The sequence below is a fragment of the Taeniopygia guttata genome, chromosome 17 (genome assembly GCF_048771995.1).
Source record: "Taeniopygia guttata chromosome 17, bTaeGut7.mat, whole genome shotgun sequence".
In the NCBI taxonomy this organism is placed as follows: domain Eukaryota; kingdom Metazoa; phylum Chordata; class Aves; order Passeriformes; family Estrildidae; genus Taeniopygia; species Taeniopygia guttata.
This window is the reverse complement of record NC_133042.1, coordinates 9,217,020-9,235,078: the sequence shown is the minus strand read 5'-3', so window position 1 is coordinate 9,235,078 and position 18,059 is coordinate 9,217,020. Positions and strand designations below refer to the sequence as shown.

General features: G+C 52.6%; 1 protein-coding gene across 17 annotated transcripts in view; it reads left to right on the top strand.

Annotated features, from left to right (window-relative positions):
* KCNT1 (potassium sodium-activated channel subfamily T member 1) overlaps window positions 1–18,059 on the top strand; it is a 75,557-nt gene that overhangs the window by 30,788 nt on the left and 26,710 nt on the right. For 3 of the 17 annotated variants that reach the window (XM_030286667.4, XM_002188209.7, XM_012578386.5), the window contains exons 1-2: window positions 928–5,414; window positions 15,763–15,804. The exons of 8 other annotated variants lie outside the window; for them this stretch is intronic. In XM_030286667.4, the coding sequence (XP_030142527.4) occupies window positions 5,266–5,414; window positions 15,763–15,804 (191 nt within the window). In that variant the 5' untranslated portion in view covers window positions 928–5,265. Of the gene's footprint in view, window positions 1–923; window positions 5,415–15,762; window positions 15,805–18,059 lie in introns of those variants that run through there. 6 more of the 17 variants (XM_030286665.4, XM_030286671.4, XM_030286668.4 and 3 more) reach the window with 6 other exon arrangements.

Below are 18,059 nucleotides of genomic sequence, written 5' to 3'. Positions count from 1 at the left end.
GCCCCAGCTCACCTGGGTGCCCCATGGATGTGTGTCTGTCCCATGGGGATCAGCCCCAGCTCACCTGGGTGCCCCATGGATGTGTGTCTGTCCCATGGGGATCAGCCCCAGCTCACTGGGTGCCCCATGGATGTGTGTCTGTCCCATGGGGATCAGCCCCAGCTCACCTGGGTGCCCCATGGATGTGTGTCTGTCCCATGGGATCAGCCCCAGCTCACCTGGGTGCCCCATGGATGTGTGTCTGTCCCACAAGGATCAGCCCCAGCTCATCTGGGTGCCCCATGGATGTGTGTCTGTCCCATGGGGATCAGTCCCAGCTCACCTGGGTGCCCCATGGATGTGTGTCTGTCCCACAAGGATCAGCCCCAGCTCACCTGGGTGCCCCATGGATGTGTGTCTGTCCCATGGGGATCAGCCCCAGCTCACTGGGTGCCCCTCTCTGGGAGTGGCAGGTAGGATTCACCCTCCACCCTCTTTCTGCAGCCCCTCAGGAGGGGTTTGACCCTCTGTGCATTTCAGATTTCATCTCTGACAGACCCTGCTGCTCTCCCAGCAGCGCTGAGCTCCTGCTCCCATGCCAGGGAGGACTTTCCTCTCCAGGCTAATGGAGAGAAAATGGAGAGAAGTTTTTTTAATTGACTCGGGATCAATAGATAAAAGTGTTTCCTAAAAGCACTTTTATTAATAAATACCTACATAAATCCCTTCCCAGGCATCTGCTGTATGTTGTAATATCCACAATCTGCGTTAATCAATGTATTGGTATTGTATGTTTGACAGTGAAAGGAACTGGAGCTCTTTGGGCTCAACTCTCATTAACTGCAATTCCGGGAGGTGATGGATAGTCAAAAATCCTGGCAGAAGGAGCTGTTTTGTTAGGAAAAGAGTTTTTTGGGCACTCTTGGGCAGGGTGTGCTGTCAGGGGAGCAGGTGAGGGGATCCTGGCAGTCCCTCAGGGCTCTGAGCGTGTCCGTGTGTGCGTGGGAGCAGCTCTGGCACTGCACAGGCAGGGAAAGGCCAAGTTCTACACAGAGAAAGAGGATAAAGCACCAACATTTTTTATTTTATTTTATTTTTTTTTTCTTTTTGGCAAATCTACTATTTTCACTGAGACAAATGTCAGAGGAAAAAACATTCTGGTGAGGAAGCAGAAGCTCCTTTTTCTGTGATTTTAACTTCCCATTGGGATGGAGAACGATTAGTGAGCAGAGGAAAAAAAAATCAAATCTTTAGATTTTCTCAGAAACACGGGCATTTCCAGGCAGTTCTGCTGCAGAGGGATATTTCAGCTGGTGTTTTTTCCGGCTTGGCTGCAGGGTTCTCGGTGGGATGGGGGGTGTTTTTTGCAGAGCTCTGCCTGAGCCTTGGCAACTTCCAAACCTTGGCAGCTTTCGAAAAGCAATTTTGCAGAGTGCCTGGTGACAATGTAGGGCATTCCCTAGCAGCTCAGGGCAGAGCTGGTGCGTGTGCACTTTGTGAAAAACACTCCAGCAAGAGGCTGTGCCAGGCAGCTTTGTGCATTTAACTGAGCCCTCTGAGGTTTATTGAGCTGATAATGTCATGCTGTGACATTTGTTGGGGTCTTGAAATACAGGAGGTGTTTGTGGCAGTCATAAATTACGTGGGATCTTGTTTTTCCTGGGTGTTATTAAATAAATAAAGGGAGGTCAGGGTTGCTCTGCAAAGGCACAGAAACACAGAGGGGCCATGCAGGGAAAGGTGATTTTCCTAGAGCTGCTTGCCAAGTATGGCCAGGGGTTCCCGGGGGGATAATAATGAGCATTAATGGCTTTGCAGCTCGGGGTCCCTGGAGTTAACACTTTATTTGTATGAACACAGCCCCTCCTTATAGCAGCACCTCTGATGATGTCTCTTGTGAAGCTCTGGCTGCTCATGAGCACAAGCTCTTCTTCCAAAGTGTGTTTTCCCACCCAGGTTACCTCTTGTGGGTTTGCAATGGTCTTTGCAGAGCTGATTCCTTTCAAGATTTTACAATACATTAACCTGACTTTCCCTGAAGGGGTCTTGCAAAACAACACCCAGGGTTGTATCTCAACAGAGCAGTTTTGTTTGCCAGAAAATGGGAAAAACTCAACCCCTTCCTGTATCATCAACTCCTTCTAATGGACAGGGTGATGCTTTATTATTAATAAGTTGGACACGTGAGCAAAGGGAGTTTTGGCGGCCTGGATAAAAGGGAGAATATTTAACAATGCAGTTGCTGTGGATTCAATTAAGAGCAATGAAGAATCTGCTTCTTCCTTAATCTTATTTTCTGAAATATTATTACCCCTGCAAGTGCTGCTCAGCAGTTCCCAGCCATCTCTGCAGCCCCCGGCACAGCAGTGGTCTCTGCATAATGTGGATGCTGAAATGAGAAATCAGCACTTTGTAATGGGCTCTCAAACTAAAATTAAACACCACTTTCCTGGCTTGCAGTCAGATGGTTGGCACTCAGCTGGCCCAGGAAGTGTTTCTGGACCAGAGGAATTCTTATCTGGGCTTTGAAGTTGCCGAGGTTGGGTTGTGTTGGTTTTCCCCCCCAATTCCCTGTACAAACAAGGTGCCACGTGGAGCGTGCTGCGTGTCCCCTGGGCAGAGGCACAGGGGATGTGTCCCTGCAGAGCTGGCTCAGGTGACAGCCACAGCTCTTTCTAGGAACAGGCTGTTTCCCTGCCAGGGAGTGCTCTGGGTGTGCTGGATGTGCTGGGCTGCCTTTGTTGGGAGCTTCTGCTCCCCCCTGGACACAGCAGGAGGGGAGAGGCTGCTGGGCTCTGGGTCTTTGGGTGAATTGGGAACACGCTGCACTGCTGAGAGAGGAGTTTTCTGGTGGAAGAACAGCAGAGGAGCTGCTCTGGGGGATCAGCCGGGCTCCCAGGGGTTCTGCTCAGCGTTGGGACACATCCCTTCTCCCCCAGAAGGGGAATATTTGCTCTGACCCACAGCCCTGCTGGCAGTTTCTCGTGGCCTGGGGTCAGATCATTCCCCTCTCTCTGCTTTTCCTGTCTTGGTTTGTGTTTAAGCACTTGACAGAAAAGGTGACTGTGTGGAGAGGCTTCTGTGGGCAGGATCTGAGCTCCTCACAGGGCTCTTTGTGCTTTTTGTCACCTTCTGCACAGCACAAGTATGACAGGAGAGTTTATATATTCTGTTAAAATTCCCCAGGTCTTTCCCTAATCCCTCTTCTGTTCCTGCTGCTGTGTGAGGGCATTAGTGCTGAGACGAATAACTTAAGCCTAAGCCCCTTTTCACATCTAATCTCAAGCCTAAAATTAATGTTCTTCTGCAATTAGGAGTACAATAGAATATGGAATTCATCCAAAAAGAGACACCTGATTGCCCCATCCCAGTGGCTCTCTGGTCCAGGAGGATTTATCAGGGCATGCTCCAACGCAGAGGGCTGACAGATTAAATTTGGTGTTTGAGGACAACACCCTGAAGTAAAGAGAGGTGGAGCAATAAGTTGAAGAGTCTGAATCAAACCATGAAGCAGAAAGGAATGACTTGGGTGGAAAATTAATGTATTGAGCTAATGAATCATTTCGAGGCAAAACAAGAAATTAAATGTACACTGAAAGCTGGCACATTAAGAAAAGGGCTGTGGGTTTTTATCCATTTTGCATTCCAAAATGTAGAAACAAAGTATGTCGGATGGTGAAATCCCATTAAGAAATAGCGCTGTGAGCAGGGAAACCAGGATTTGGTTAACAGGAAATCTTTGGGGACTGCCTTTGTGCCACGGGGCAAATGCTGGCTGGGTACTGATGCCAGGGGAAAGAGCAGAGGGCAGAGTGCCTGGCAGCTCCTGGCAGGAGGGAGGAAGCAAAGGACCGGCCTTTTCTTCCCAGCCCTTGGCACAGGAGGTGATTCTGGGTGTTCTGACAGCCTGGCAGGGCGATGGAAGGTGTGGCTGGGGCACGGAGCTGTGCCCAAGGGAATTGTCAGCCTTTCATTCTTTGAATCCCAGAATTCCCATCCAGAGCAGCTCCTGCCCTGCTCTCCCAGCCTCCTTCTCCCAGCACAGGTCCCAGGCTCTGCCCCGACCCTTCCAGTCACTTTTTGTACAGCCACATTTAAAGAAATCCCGTGCTGGAGCCCGACTATTCGCATTGGTTTAGGTCACGACGTGGGGACCATCAGTGAATTTATTCTTTATTTCCCGCCTGCAAAGGGGCAGCACCGCCCTGCAGTGGGGCTGGGCCGTGGGGCAGCCCTGGTGTGATGTGTTGGCACCCCTTGGGGTGGGGTTGGCACGCTGGGGGTGCCATGGCAGGAGCTGGGTGACACTGAACCGCCGTGCTGTGGTGACACTGCTGTCCGTGGTGCTGAGCCCAGGCTGTGGCACCTCCCGGATGCTTTTTGCTCCTGGCTGCCATCAAACACAAGCAGGGGCAGCTCTGGACTGGTGGCACTCCCAAAATAGGGAAGGATCCACGATCCTTTCCCCCCAGTCCTTTGTAACCCCACCCGTGCACTCAGCGGTTCTCTCCAGCTCATCTCTCCCTGGCCACGCTGAATTCCCTTTTCTGTTGGATATTTTGAGGAATGGATGCCAAGAGTGCTGAAGGAGCAGCAGCTTTTGCTGTCACCTGAAGAGGGAAAGGTGAGTCACTGCGGGCCAGGTGACAGGTGACATTGGCCAGGTGAGCAGGAACTGAGCCCTGCTGGCCACTCGGAGGGAGCAGCAGCAAGTTCCTCTCTGGCTTGGCTCCCAGAGGGTGCATTTAGGAGGGGACAGAGCTCTGCTGCTTTGTGGCTGAGAGAGCCAAACCTGCTGAGTCTGTTCCCTGGCACGCAGTGTGCACGCTGCTCTGTACACAGCGGAATAAGATAAAATAGCTTCCTCCTCCTCATGTTGCTACCGAAAAACAGCGATGGGGAAAAAAAATAATCCTTCAGCCCCTGCCCTGCCTGTGGTGATAAGAGCAGTGCAATCCTTCTTTTGACAGAGTCAGGCAAGGCAATTTCGTTATTTAGCAAACAAAGCCTTTTCAGAGATTTCTTCATCGTGGATGTTTTCTCGGTGGCTTTGCACCAAATTTGTTGCAGCAGCAAGGCCAGAGAGTTTGCCTTGACTCCCCTCACTACCAAAATAAATGTACAGGGCAGGATTGTTCCACTGAGCAGCCGTGACTGGGGAGAGAGAAGAAGGAAGGAGATGGTACGTGCCGACAGCTCTGAACTGATTGCGGTGAGGATTGCCATGTATGAGAGAGTTCAGGGGGGAAACAGGAGGAAGTCACAGAGGCAGCCGAGGCTCGCAGGATGGCAAGAGCCAAGCTGAAGAATTCCCCTTCAGAGAGCAATTCCCACGTCAAAACTGTCCCACCAGGAACGACAGAAGATGTCCACGGGGTGAGCCCCTTGTTACCGTCTCGGAGGATGGGATCCATGGGGAGTGATGTCGGACAAAGGTATTGCAGGACTGCAGTGCTGCTGGGGAGGCTGGGCGGGGGAGGCTGCACCTTTTATCTTTTAAATGAGAGGGAAAGGATTAGTGCCTCCACGGGCTGGAGGGGTGGTGGATCACATCCTTTGGAGAGCTATGTTAAAGAGCCACGCCAGCGCTAAAGTTGTGTTATGAAATAGGGAGCTGGAGCAGAAGGAAACCAGTTCCTTTAAATTTTTTATAGGTGCTTCTTGATTTTTTTTAAATTTTATATGCCTAAAGCATGTCTGAATGACAGCCTAAGACCGTGGGGCTGCCACACACCACTGTTAACTTGCACTGCACCTTCCCTGTGCAGTATAAACCCCGAGCTTATTTACACTGCCAACGCCACGGTACGCACTGTGCATTAGCACCATGTTTGTGTGGCAGGAGAGATGCTCGGTCCCCATCCGAGCAATAATTCATTTGTAACTGCAATAATAAAAAAAAAAAGCTGCCATAGGAAATGCTGCAGCCTTCCTGCAAGCACAGAGCTGAGTGTAGAGCGAGGAAGGAGCTGTTTTCCAGGGGGAGGAGAGCGCTCTGCGCTGCACTGGGATTTCAGTGATTCAGAAGGAGCCAGCTCCCCTAGTTACGATGAGGATGCAAATGTCACTAATTCAGTTCTCATTCTGTCCGTTCCATTTTCTGTTTCATTCTTTTCCCACCATCTACCCAGCCCTTCAGCCCGTCCATGCTGCCTCACCTGTGACTGTGTACTGTATGTCTTCTAGGATGTAATTTGGTGCAAATGAGCACGGCAGGAAAGCTCCTGCTCGGGGGGGGGGGAATTTCACTTGTTTGATTTAGGCTGGAATGAATTAATGCCTCAGCTTCTGCCTCTTGGCAAATCTGGGGGGAGGGTGGCACCGAGCCAGGGCCAGTGTGGAGGTGCCCGCCGGGGAAGCCGAGGAGGGAGGTGTGGGGAGCGCCGGCGCGGCTGCTGCCGGTGCCGAGCTGTGCTGGGCACACACTTCAGTCTCCAGGTCTGGGAGGCAGAGCCCTGGCACACTGAGGAGCTGGGAGTGTGTCCCTGGCATGGTGTGCCAGCGCTCCAGATGGCTCCGGTGCCAGGGCTCCGGTGAGCAAACACCGGGAGCTGGTGGGGCACTGCCTGTGCCAGGCAAGGGCTCACAGGTGTGAAGGCTGAGTGGGCATCGTGGGTGCAGTGGGACTAACTAAATCCCTGGAGCTGGTGTGGTCTCAGAATGTTTTGGCAGTCTGGGTCTGCTCCCAGGGCTGGTCAGGCTGTTTGGGGTCTGGTTTTGTGCCTTGTTTCATCGCTGTAAAAAGGCACCAAACTGGACCTGAGCTGGGGGTACCTGAATCTCTGAGGGCACAGCCTGAGCACCGCTGTGAGCAAAGCCTTTGGAGCGAGACTGCTTCCTCTCTGTGCTCTTCCAAGTTCTGGTGCTGTCCCCTCAGGACAGGGTCAGTGGTCAAACCAGATGTGTAGGGGCCAGAAAAACACATCTGGGAGACTGCTACAGACTCATTCCACTGCTCAGCAGTGATTAAACAGCCAGAGGAGTTTCTCCTCTCTGGCACCCAGGGGCTTGGTGGATTCCTGCCCAAGTCCAGGGGCCAAACCTTCATCCCAGGGCTGATCCTCCTTGTCTTTTGTGGCAGCACAGCATAAAGCAGGGATGCTGCAAGGCGCTCTTGGGTCTGGAGGGCAACAATTCCAAAAATCGCATCACTGCGGTGTTTCGGTGGACCCTCAAGAGGAGGTGCCCCAGGGCTGTATAAAGACCAAATTCCCTGGGCTTCACATGGATTTTAAGAGATTTGCTGCAATCTTGTTGTGAGAGACTGCTGCTGTGAGGTGCAGAAGTTGGTGGAGCTCTTTGGCACCCCTGTGCAGAGCTCTGCCGTGTCTGGATTCTCTCTGCCAGGATCTCCTCCTGCCCTGAGCACTGCTTCCCAACAATGAGTTGGCAATTAAGGTTGAGATTTCTGCACTTCTCTTCCCCTGCTGCAACAAAGGCAGGAAGATTGGTTTGGAAGGGATGAGCAGCGAGTTTGAGACGCTCTTGTCTCCCAAAGCCAGACTCCAGCAGCGTTACCAAGTCAGCAGTGACAATTGTCCCTGGGAGCTGGGAGTGAGTTTCCAGGTGATGGTGGAAGGAGATGTGTGTTACAGGGTGTTCTCAGGATGCAAATGATTCCTCCTGATGATTGAAGCCAGGGAAATCTATTCTCACCTACTTTATTTATCTCCTTACTCTGAGTCACTGCAGCATCTCAGAGCTTTTAGGGGTTCCCAGTCAAAACAGGAGGAAAGGATTTGAATTCATCTGAGGAAAAACCACTCCACAGCTTGGGAGCAAAAAGGGGAATTCAGGATTGCCCCTGGGCATCCAGGTCAGGGACATTTTCCTGTGTCTGCTGACCTGCAGGTGAGATGGGACAAGCCCACGTGGAAGTATCCTCCAGCAAAGAGGCTTGGAGTTATTTCTGCGTGGCAGGGATTGCTGTGAGATGGGGATGGAGCTGGGAGCCTCCTGGCCATGCAGAGCAGCTGCCTGGGCACTGACACTGCCCTGGCACCAGGTGATAGTGACTGGAACCAGCCAGGAGAGGCTGAGTCCCTTCCCTGCGAGCCAGGCTTTTCCTGAGGCAGGTTTGTCCCCTGTTTTAGGGGATTGGAGGGGAAGTGTGAGGGAAGCAGAGCTGCACAGAACACTCTGTGTTTGGGAAGGAGCTGCTGGCAGGGGGCAGGACATGCAAACATCTGTTTGGATCCCAGCTCATGGACCAGCAATCTCCCTGTAGCACCCGAGGTGTGGGTTTGAAAACAAAAACAAAGGTTTTTACAAGAAAACCATGTCCTGTTTGTGCAGCTCTGCTGGAAGCAGGGGAAGCTCTGACCACTGTCAGTCCCAGGGCACACTGGGACTCCGGAGGGATTGCAAATATTCCTGTTTGCTGTCTGGTTTGGATGGTTTTCCTCAGCCCTTGGCAGGGCTCTGTGTCCCCTCCCTGTCCCGTGGGCCTGCCCTCGGCTCCTCAGCTGTGTTTGTTGAGCTGCTGGGAACAGAACTGTGAGGTTTGGGAGGAGGATTAGCATTGCAGAAGAGCTGGGCTTGGACAGGACCTGCAGGTCTCTGCTCTGGACTGGCTTTAAAGCTGTCCCAGCTGGCTCAGAACCAGTCCTGCTGAGTTTTGAACATCTCACTGGACATTTCTCAGCTTCTTTGGGTGCTGGGTTTGTTCATTCTCAGGTGAATAATTGTTCCCTTGCTGCATCTTGTACCTGTTCCCTCCTGTCCTTTTGCTGTGTGTCCCAGAGGAGCCTGGCTGCCCCTTTCCCATCGGACAGCCCAAGGCAGCAGCGGGATCCTTCCCTCCCTTTCTTTCTCCTTCAGGCTGCACACCCCCCACAGCCTTGCCTCATCTCTCAGTTGGAGATATTTTTGGCAGGAATAAATGGGACTCTGCCTCAGCCCTGTTACAGTCAACAGGGTGGCTGGAGTCTCCTCAGAGGGAACGAGCAGCACTCTGCTAGGCCGAGCTTAATGTCAGGTTCTTGGAGGTAAAGCACTCCAGAGAGTGAGGAATTCACCCAAATATGTCTGAAAATAGAATTTCTGACTGATGGATACTTGTTCCCCCTCAGGGGCAGCCTGGAATTAACAAACAGATAAATGTGGGGTTTTTTTGTTTGACATCTGCACACAAAGGAGCCACGGAGAGGTCCAGTCTGGCCAGTGCAACCACTGCAGCCACTCAGTGCTTGCAGGAGCTCTCCAGGTGAGGCTCTCCATAGGACACAATTCCCTGTGAACCACTGCCGTGCTGCGGAATTCCCTCCTGCAGGGACAAAAAGTCAATTTATTTATTTTTAACATTTCTTTAACAAAAGCTTTTTCCAGACAAGACCTTTCAGAGCCCTCTCTCTGTCCTCAGCAAATGCCATGTGCTGGTTTGCTGCCTCAGCTCTGGGTGAGGTGGTTTTGTGCAGGAGAAATGCTGTGCCAGGGACATCTCCTGGGTGGGGTTTGCCTTGGGTCTTCTGCTGCTTCTCTGCTGGCAGGGGATGAAGGTTTGTACTGAAATCCAAGCAGGCTGGAGGTGTCAGGATGGTCTGTGCCACACCTGTCCCTGCACTGCTCTCCCTGAGCTGGGGCCATCGGTGTCGCTCTGTGAGGAAGGTCTGGGGCATGGCTGGGGGAGCCTTTATGGAGAAAAAGAGAATAATCTGGGAGATCTGACACATTTTCCTCATGAAGCTCCTTGGCTTTGATGTGCTTTGCTCTGCTGGGCTGGGCAGGCCAGGCTGGGATGTGTTTTTAGGGGTATCTCTGGTGGAGGGCACTGGGCTGTGGGCTGTACTGGTGATCTCTGCCCACGCTGGAGCATCTCCCAGCCCTGGGGTCCAAACACCCAGCCCTCCCCTGGGTGTGTGCCCGCTGTGCCCAGGGAGGGCTGAGCATCACCTGTCCTGCCAGCCTTGGCTGTGCTTCCCTTGGGCTTCTGTCAGGCCAGGGAGGCAGCCCTGCTGACGCTTCTGGGATTTCTCTGGGGATGCTGAGGGTGTTTGCAGGGCAGGGAGCTCCGGTGCTGGCTTGGCTATCGGGGCAACACACAAACACAGGGGTTCTGATGATCAGGACACGATCCCAAGCACAGGGATACACAAACACAGGGGTTCTGATGACCAGGACATGATCCCAAACACAGGGATACACAAACACGGGGGTTCTGATGACCAGGCCCGATCCCAAACCCTGCTGGCAGCCTCCATCCCTCGCTCCCAGCAGAGCCGTCCATCAGCACGGCAGAGATTCCTCCCCAGGCTGCAGAGTCGGGGCTTGGGCCTCCTTCTTTTCCTTGCCCTGGAGCTGCTGGAACTGCCCTAAAGTCCTGGAACTGCCCCAATCCCTGCTCCTCCTGCCGGCTTTGTGGCCTCTCCTCTGCAGGGACCGTCCGGGGCTCAGCCCTGAGCTCCCCCACTCTCAGCTGTGTTGGTGGTGCTCCTGTGCTCCATTTCTCAAACCCAGGCTGGCTCTGGCACAAAGGGCTCGCCCTGTGGGCACGGGGCGATGCCAGCCCCCAGCTGGGTGCCACGGGGAGCAGGCTGAGGTTTGGAAGAGCTGAGCTCTCCTCCCACGGCCCTGGGGAGCCGCCGGCAGCGCTGAGGAGCTCAGTGCCCTACATAGCCCTGACAGCAGACACGATCCGCGCCTCAGGATGCCACACTCAGCACTTGGGCTCCTGCTCTGTCTATTTTAGGATTCTCATCCCCATCAGGTCCCATCAGGGCACAGGGATTAGCATGTTCCCCCCTCAGGGCAGGTTTTCCTGCTCGCTGTGAGAGTGGCACCCTCTGAGTGGGCCGTGAGGGTCTGTGGCACACCAGGGTCTCGTATCCCACCTCCAAACGTGCCCACAGTCCTTCCCCCACGAGGATCAGCCACTTGGCAGGACTGAGGGACTCATTTGGCTCATTAGCAAAGGCAGGGAGCTGTGTCAGAGCAGCCTGAGCATCTGCAGGGCCTTTTTGCCCAGGCTGGGCCATACCTGCCCTCTCCATCTGCCTTGTAGCCAGGTGGGATCGGACTCTTCTTCCAAGAAACAATCACTAGGAGAAGAGGAAATGGCCTCATGTTGTGCCAGGGGAGATTTAGGTTGGATTTGGGACAACATTTATTTGCCAAAAAGGTTGTCCAGCCCCGGCATAGGTGGAGTCCCCACGCCTGGAGGGATCTGAGTGATTGTGGCTGTGGGCACACGGCTTAGTGGTGGGCTTGGCAGTGCTGGGGGTAAGGTTTGATGATGGATTTGGTGACCTCAGTGAATCTGTGGCTGATTCTGGGAGAGGCACAGCTTTCTGGAAGGCCGGGCTGGACACTGGGCTGGGATCAGCACTGCTGCGGCTCTGGCACCGCGCCTGCTGCTTCCCAAACTTTGTGTTTGAGCTGTGCTGTGGCTTTTGCAGAGGAATGCCAAGGAAAGGCACTCCTGTGATTAAAGAGCACCCCGGGCAGGCAGCTGAGCCCACTCTGGGTGAGCTGCTCTGCCCCTGCGGCTGCTCCCTGCTCCGGTGCCCGCGGTGGCACTGCCCGTTCCTGGGGCACCTCTGCAGCTCTCTGCAGGTGCTGCTGGCTTTTCCAGCTGTCCGCCAGCACAGCTGGCTGAGTTCCTCCACACCAGGGGTGCTGGAGGCTCCAGCCCCTTCCCTGGGTCATCCCTGCCCTTCCCTCCCCTCTCGCAGGGGTTCCGAGCAGACCTGTGCCTCTTCCTCTCGCTTTCCCCTTCCTCTTGCTCGTTCTTTCTCCCCCTCTTTACTTTCTTTTTTCATCTCCTCCCATCTGTCCTTCTCACATCAGGCTATTTTGGGCTGAGTTTCTCACTGTCAGTATGGTAGGGACCGTGGTGCAGCTCCTGTCTCTGGAGGATGAGCACAGCTTCGGGAAGCCTCCCCAGGCACTTACCTGCCTTGGCTCATCTTCACCCCCCTGCCTTGACCCTGTCATGAAGGCATTTCCAGATCAGGGTGAAAAGGCATTAAATCCTTCCCAGAGGCAGGGGAGAAAGTCATCAGATTTAATACCTTTCCACCTCGGTCTTGAAATGCCTCTGAGCCTTGCAAGTGGTTATTAAAGCAGCCTGAAGCCAAGAGTGCTGTTGGCAGGTCATTACTTGTGTCTGCAACTTCCAGAGGCTTCAAATCAGGGCATCAATATTTGTGTTTGTTTGTTTGGAAAGGATGGCTGTAAACTGAATAGGAAATGCACCACCAGAAGTGAATTTTTAATGCTCTTCATTTACCAAAAATTTGGGAGCCAGCGGTGAAGGCACAGAGTTTGCTGGGGGGAACAGGTCCCTGTGTGAACTGGGCTGGGCTGGGCTGGGCTGGGGAGTGCTTCTCTCTCCCTCTGAGCATCCTGGAGCACTTGGAACACAGATTTTAGGCTCAAATGATCTGCATGAGGCACAGCAGCTGAATGCCACCCATGTCCCAGAGCGCCCTGGCAGAGCTGGAGGAAAGTTGGGGTTTGGGGCTGGCTGCCTCCCCCTGCAGAGAAGGGAGCTGGTCCTGCTGGCCCAGGGGGGCTGTGCACACCCTGCCCAGCTCAGGGGGGACCTGCCTGTGCTTGGGAGGAGCGGGAGGCAGAGCTGAGGAGGCAGGATGAGGTGGAAGGTGCTGCTCCTGCCTCCAGCATGGGTGGGCAGGTGATTGCTCTCCCTTTTATATAAGCAAGCTTTATTACGGCTTTGTTCTAATAATAAATGTGCCTTTGTCTCCTCACCTTCTAATAAAACCTTCCCCTTTTGTCAGGGGCTGTAGCTTGAAAGGTGGGGGTAGACCTGTCTCTGAAGCAGCCAAGAAGTTCCTTCTCCCTCTGCTCCTCTCCTTTCTCCCACCCTTCCCTGCCCTGCTCCTCTGGCTGGGAGGTGCTGCCTGTGCCTGGCATGGTGGCTGATGCTTGGCAGCACCCAGGGGCCTCAGCTTGCCCCGTGTGGGGACAGCTCTGCTCTCCCAGCCCCTGGATCCTGCAGGGGAGCCAAGGTTTGGCTGCCTGTGCTGCCGTTGTTTTCCATGGGAATGAGGCGAGCCGGGGTTTGTCTGCTCTCACGGAGCCAGGTCTGGATGGAATTAAAAGGTCAATTTGAAGTAGATTATCTAAAACACATTAAAAGCCAGTGTAACATTTCTGACTCCATTAAGTGGCTTAGGTTCTGTATATTATAAATCACTGTTAAAGCGTTTTTGGGATCTCCAGATGAGATTTGGAATGATTTTTAGTTTTCTTGGAGAAACCTCTCATATGATGAGAATTTGGGTGCCTGGTGGGAAGAAGTTGTTTCAGTGGGATACCTTAAATCACTTCTTCCCTCTGTGACCAGCACAGTGAAATTCACTCATTTGGGAGCAAAAGCACCTTTTTGTAACCAAAAAAAGATTATTTTATTGCACAGAGTGGCCAAAGCCACCCTTGGGGAGGTTTATGTCTGTCCATGACTTTGGGATCCCTTTTGTCCGTGGTGCCTCCATATGAATGAGGTGATTATTGTCCTCCTGAGCCCATGGATTTGGGGAAGGAATCCTGGGAATCTCTCTGGCTCACCCCAGTTCTCCAGAACCTTCAGATTCTGCAGGACCCCTCTGATCTGTGTGGTTTTGTGCCTTTGCTGTTTGGCTTTCAGGAGGGTTGCTCTGCAGCTGGAATTAGCTCCTGTTCCCCCACCCTTCCCGGCTGCCAGCTGGCACCAGATTAGGAGAAAACCAAATTATTTGCTGATTCTTTCCCCATAAACATCTCTGTGAGGCAGAAAAGGCCACTGCTGAAAAGGCAAGGCAGGCCAGGGGCCCGACCAGCCCCTGCTGCTAACGTGGGATAATCCAATTGAGCTGCCAGGCTCCTTCCCCAGGCTCTGCAGCTGCAGAAAATCCGAGCTGCTGGGCAGGAATAAATGCCAGGGCTGCTCCGAGGCATGGCACAGCTGTAGAGCCACCCCAGGGCTTGTTCTTGCTGTGGCAGGTGGCACAAGAGACCACTTTGGTGTGAATTAACTTAGTGCTCCAGGAGAAAGCTGGGAATGAGAGGGAAGAGGGGGAAATGGCAGGAGGGAGCAGGGCAGGAGCTGAGCCCAGAGAAGAAAAGGCTCTGGGGAGATCCTCCAGCAGCCTCCAGCAAAAGGGGCTCCAAAAGAGCTGGAGAAGGACTTTGGATAAGGGCCTGGAGTGACAGGATAATGGGGAATGGCTTCACACTGACAGAAAGCAGGGCTAGATTAAATACTGGGGAGAAATCCTTCCCTGTGAGGGTGGGGAGGCCCTGGCACAGGGTGCCCCATCTCTGGGAGTGTCCAAGGCCAGGTTGGACAGGGCTTGGAGCAGCCTGGGATGGAGGAAGGATCAATGAACTCCTCCCAGGCTCTGCACAGAACAGAGCCCAGGAGCAGAAGCAAAATAAATCCCATCCCAGGGAGGCTGCTCCTCATAGCTGAGGGATGGATCAGCTTCCTTTTGGCTTGCATTCCTACTGAAATGTGGATTTATTGCTTTTATTTAGTTTGAACTGTGCTGGAGTGCTGCAGCCTTGTAAAGCAAAAGCAAAATGCAAGAGAAATCTTTATGGTCTGCAGTGGCCCCTTGGCTGTGATGATATTTCTCAGTGTCCCTGGCTCGCAGTAAATCAGGAAAGGAGAGAGGGAACTGCTGGAACAGGGAAGGGCTCAGTTAAAGATGGGGACTCAGGGCCATCCCTGGGTGTCTTGGTGGCAGCACCATTTTCACAAGGGGATTTTTTGTTTTCCAGCTGGAATTGCTGTGTTTGACAGCCCTGTGCTGTCTGTCTGTCTGTCTGTCTGTGGGATGTACAGTACACCAGCACAGGCCCTTTGCCTCCCACCCACTCTTCTTTTTCTCTGTGTTCTCCCTCGCCTTGCCTTGAACCCCTCATCCCCCTCATTGCTCCTTTGTTATTTGATTTTTGGTTTATTTTTTGCTCTATTTTCATTCCCCTTCTCTGCCCATCACTCGTGTCTGTAAAACCAGCCCAGGAGAGGCACAGTGCTGATTCCTGAAAGCACCAACCCTTCAAAGCCCAAATTCTCTGCACCAAGCATGGCACTGATTAGAGGCAGAGCAGCCAAGCAGTTTGTGAGAACCATTTAGAAAACAAAAGGCATAAAACAGCCATAAAACCTGGTTTTACCCACGGATCCGAGTCCTTGAAGGGGCTGCAATTGGCAGAGCATCACTGGGAGCTGAGCAGGGACATGTCCCTGGTGTGGTGTGACCTCTGCTCCCTGTGGTGCTGGGACAGCCCTGGAGGGACAATGTAGGAATGTGCCCCTGTTGAGTAAACAAATTACCCTTTATCTCCTTAAAAAGGGCAAAAACCCAGAAGTTTCTCTTTTTAATTTGGTTAAAAGACACCTCATAGGACCTTGGGGGCTTCACCTCAAACTTAAGGAGAGCCAATTGGACAGGAGCCAAAAAGTCCCGCCTAAGCAATTCCCTAGAAAAGAAGAGAACAAAAGAAGTAAATCGCTTTTGTGAAGTGTTTTAGCAGGAGCAAGAACCTCTTGTACTGACTGGGTTTTTCTCTGTGAAGAGCTGTTTTATTTTGCCTTTTATGAAAGCTTTTTTGCTTCCAACACTGTCACAGGAGCCATCCTGCTACTTTATGCCACCTGAGGTAGCTGAGCTATCAAGGGTAGGATGTTTGTCTATGAGAGCTTGTGAGACCTGGTTCAAATAGACAAAACATTAGGACATCTCTGATGGGCTATCCCCAGGGGGACACCCCCAGCAGGGCTGTTTTGGGGCTGGGGGCTCTGCATTCCCTCACCCTCTGTGCTGCTCTCGCTCTTAGGCCTCACGCCGAGGATTTCAGCGTGGATTCCTCCTTCTCACAGTAAGTTCTCCTCCCGTGGTTCCTGGTGCCGTGGGGAGGGACAAGGGACCCTGGTTTGCCCTGGGGAAAAGCTGATCCTGCTCTCCAGAGGGTAAAAACCCCTTGGAATTTGGGGTGTTTGGGCTGAGTTTTTTGGGCTGAGTGGTTTTGAGGCAGTGGTTGACCTTGGCTCTGAGTCACTGTGGGTTAAAGTGGATTCTCCATCCATGGAAGTGTTCCAGGCCGGCATGGATGGGGTTTGGAACATCCTGGTCTAGTGGAATTGGGTTTTGGTCTAGTGGAATTGGGTTTTGGTCTAGTGGAATTGTCCCTGCCCATGGCTGGAGCCAGGTGACCCTTAAAGGTCCCTTCCAACCCCAACCAGTCTGTGCTCCACGATGATCCTGATTTTAAGGGAGCCAATAAGCACAAGGTTTGTCCTTTGCTGCCCTGAGCACCAAGGAATTGTGTATGGGAGCTTCTTCAACAATTTCCCACCAAGGAATTGTGTATGGGAGCTTCTTCAACAATTTCCCACCCTGCTTCCATGGACAGACAATTGTGGGTCTAATGCTGGCCAAACACCAGTGCACCCACACGAATTTATTTACTCATTTCCTGCTGTGAGATAGGATTGGGAGGAAGGCAAAGCAGGCTCAAAACTTTAAAAGGCTATAAGAAAGATTTATTAACAGTAATAAAAGAAGGAATAATAAGAATAAGTTTATTGAGGAAGAATTGATAGCAGCAAATCAGCAATTATCCATTAACGATGAGCTCCATGCACAGCCCTAATTAAACAATGCAGATTCATCAGCACAAGCAATTACAGGAGGAGGCTCATGAGTGTCAGTCTCCAATGTTGCAAAACAAATAGGCCAAAGGGAACACAGCCTGGCATCCCATTGCTGCTTCCATTTTGGGGTTTTAACCTTTACTTGAAGTACAATTAAATTATTGAGGAGCAAGTGGTGCCGCTGCCCAGCCATGAGCACCATCCAAACCCTGGGTGGGAGCTGCCCCATCCTGGAAGTGTCCAAGCCCAGGCTGGACAGGGCTTGGAGCACCCTGGGGTAGTGGAAGGTGTTCTTGCCCACAGCAGGGGTTGGAACAGGATGAACTTTAAGGTCCCTCCAGCCCAAAGTATTTTATTATCTACAGCTTGAGGCCCCGAGCATGTCCCTGTTTCCTCCAGTGTTTGGTTTGGTGCCTGGAAATGAGCTCTGCAGCTGCTGAACACAGTTGGAGAGGGATTGCAGCTGCCTTCAGGGAACGAGGAATCGATAAAAATCCCATTTCCATTGCAATGTCCTCCCTAATAAAAAATTATACATATATAAAAGAACTAGAAGTCAAGCAGGAGATTTCTGCTGCATCTCTTCAGGCCCATGAAGCCCTTCCTGCAGTCTGTGCCAACCCTTATCCCACTGGCACACCAGGATGAGCTCAGGGCATGGTGAGAGATAAATGGCTCTGGAGGCCAAACCTACACTTGGGCAGGGTTTTTCCTGTAGTGGCTGCTTGGAATTTGCTTTTCATCCCCAAAAATACAACTGCAGCATTACTGCTGGAGCCAGGATGACATTACCTGCACCCAGCTGGGTTTAATTTGCTGCAGAGTGGTTGGTAATATCAATTCTTTCTCCAGGCAAAAAAAAAAAAAAACCCAAAATCACACTCCATAATAAAACAGGAGGGTTTTTTCTGGTTGATTCCCATGGTAAATGCATGAAATCTTGAAGGAATGAGTCCTTGGGCTTGAGGGGTAAGATGTGCCACAGCATCCTGCCTCCCTGGGCAGTGTTTATTGATGTGGGACTGGATTCTGCTGGTCGTGGTCTGCGATGAGCCTCGGCATGTGCTGTGCCAGGAGGGGCAGTGCCTTTCCTGTCAGGGTTGTGGCAGTGCCACGGTGGCTGTGACACTGCTGGGGTGGCTGTGACAGTGCCATGGTGGCTGTGACACTGCTGGGGTGGCTGTGACAGTGCCATGGTGGCTGTGATGGTGGCATAGTGGTTGTGACAGTGCCACAATGACTGTGGTAATACCACAGTGACCCTGACAGTGCCATGGTGGCTGTGATGGTGGCACGGTGGCTGTGACACAGGGCACACAGCTCACCCCCCGTGGCACCCGTCTCGCCGAAGTTTTGGTGTCCAAACACCCATTACCACCACAGAAATGGTGGGGGGAAAAGGAAAAACTTCCCAAAGGGACTCAGGAAGGCTGGAGCTGCCCGGGTATTTCATCAGCAGATACCTGAGCCCCAGCCTGGC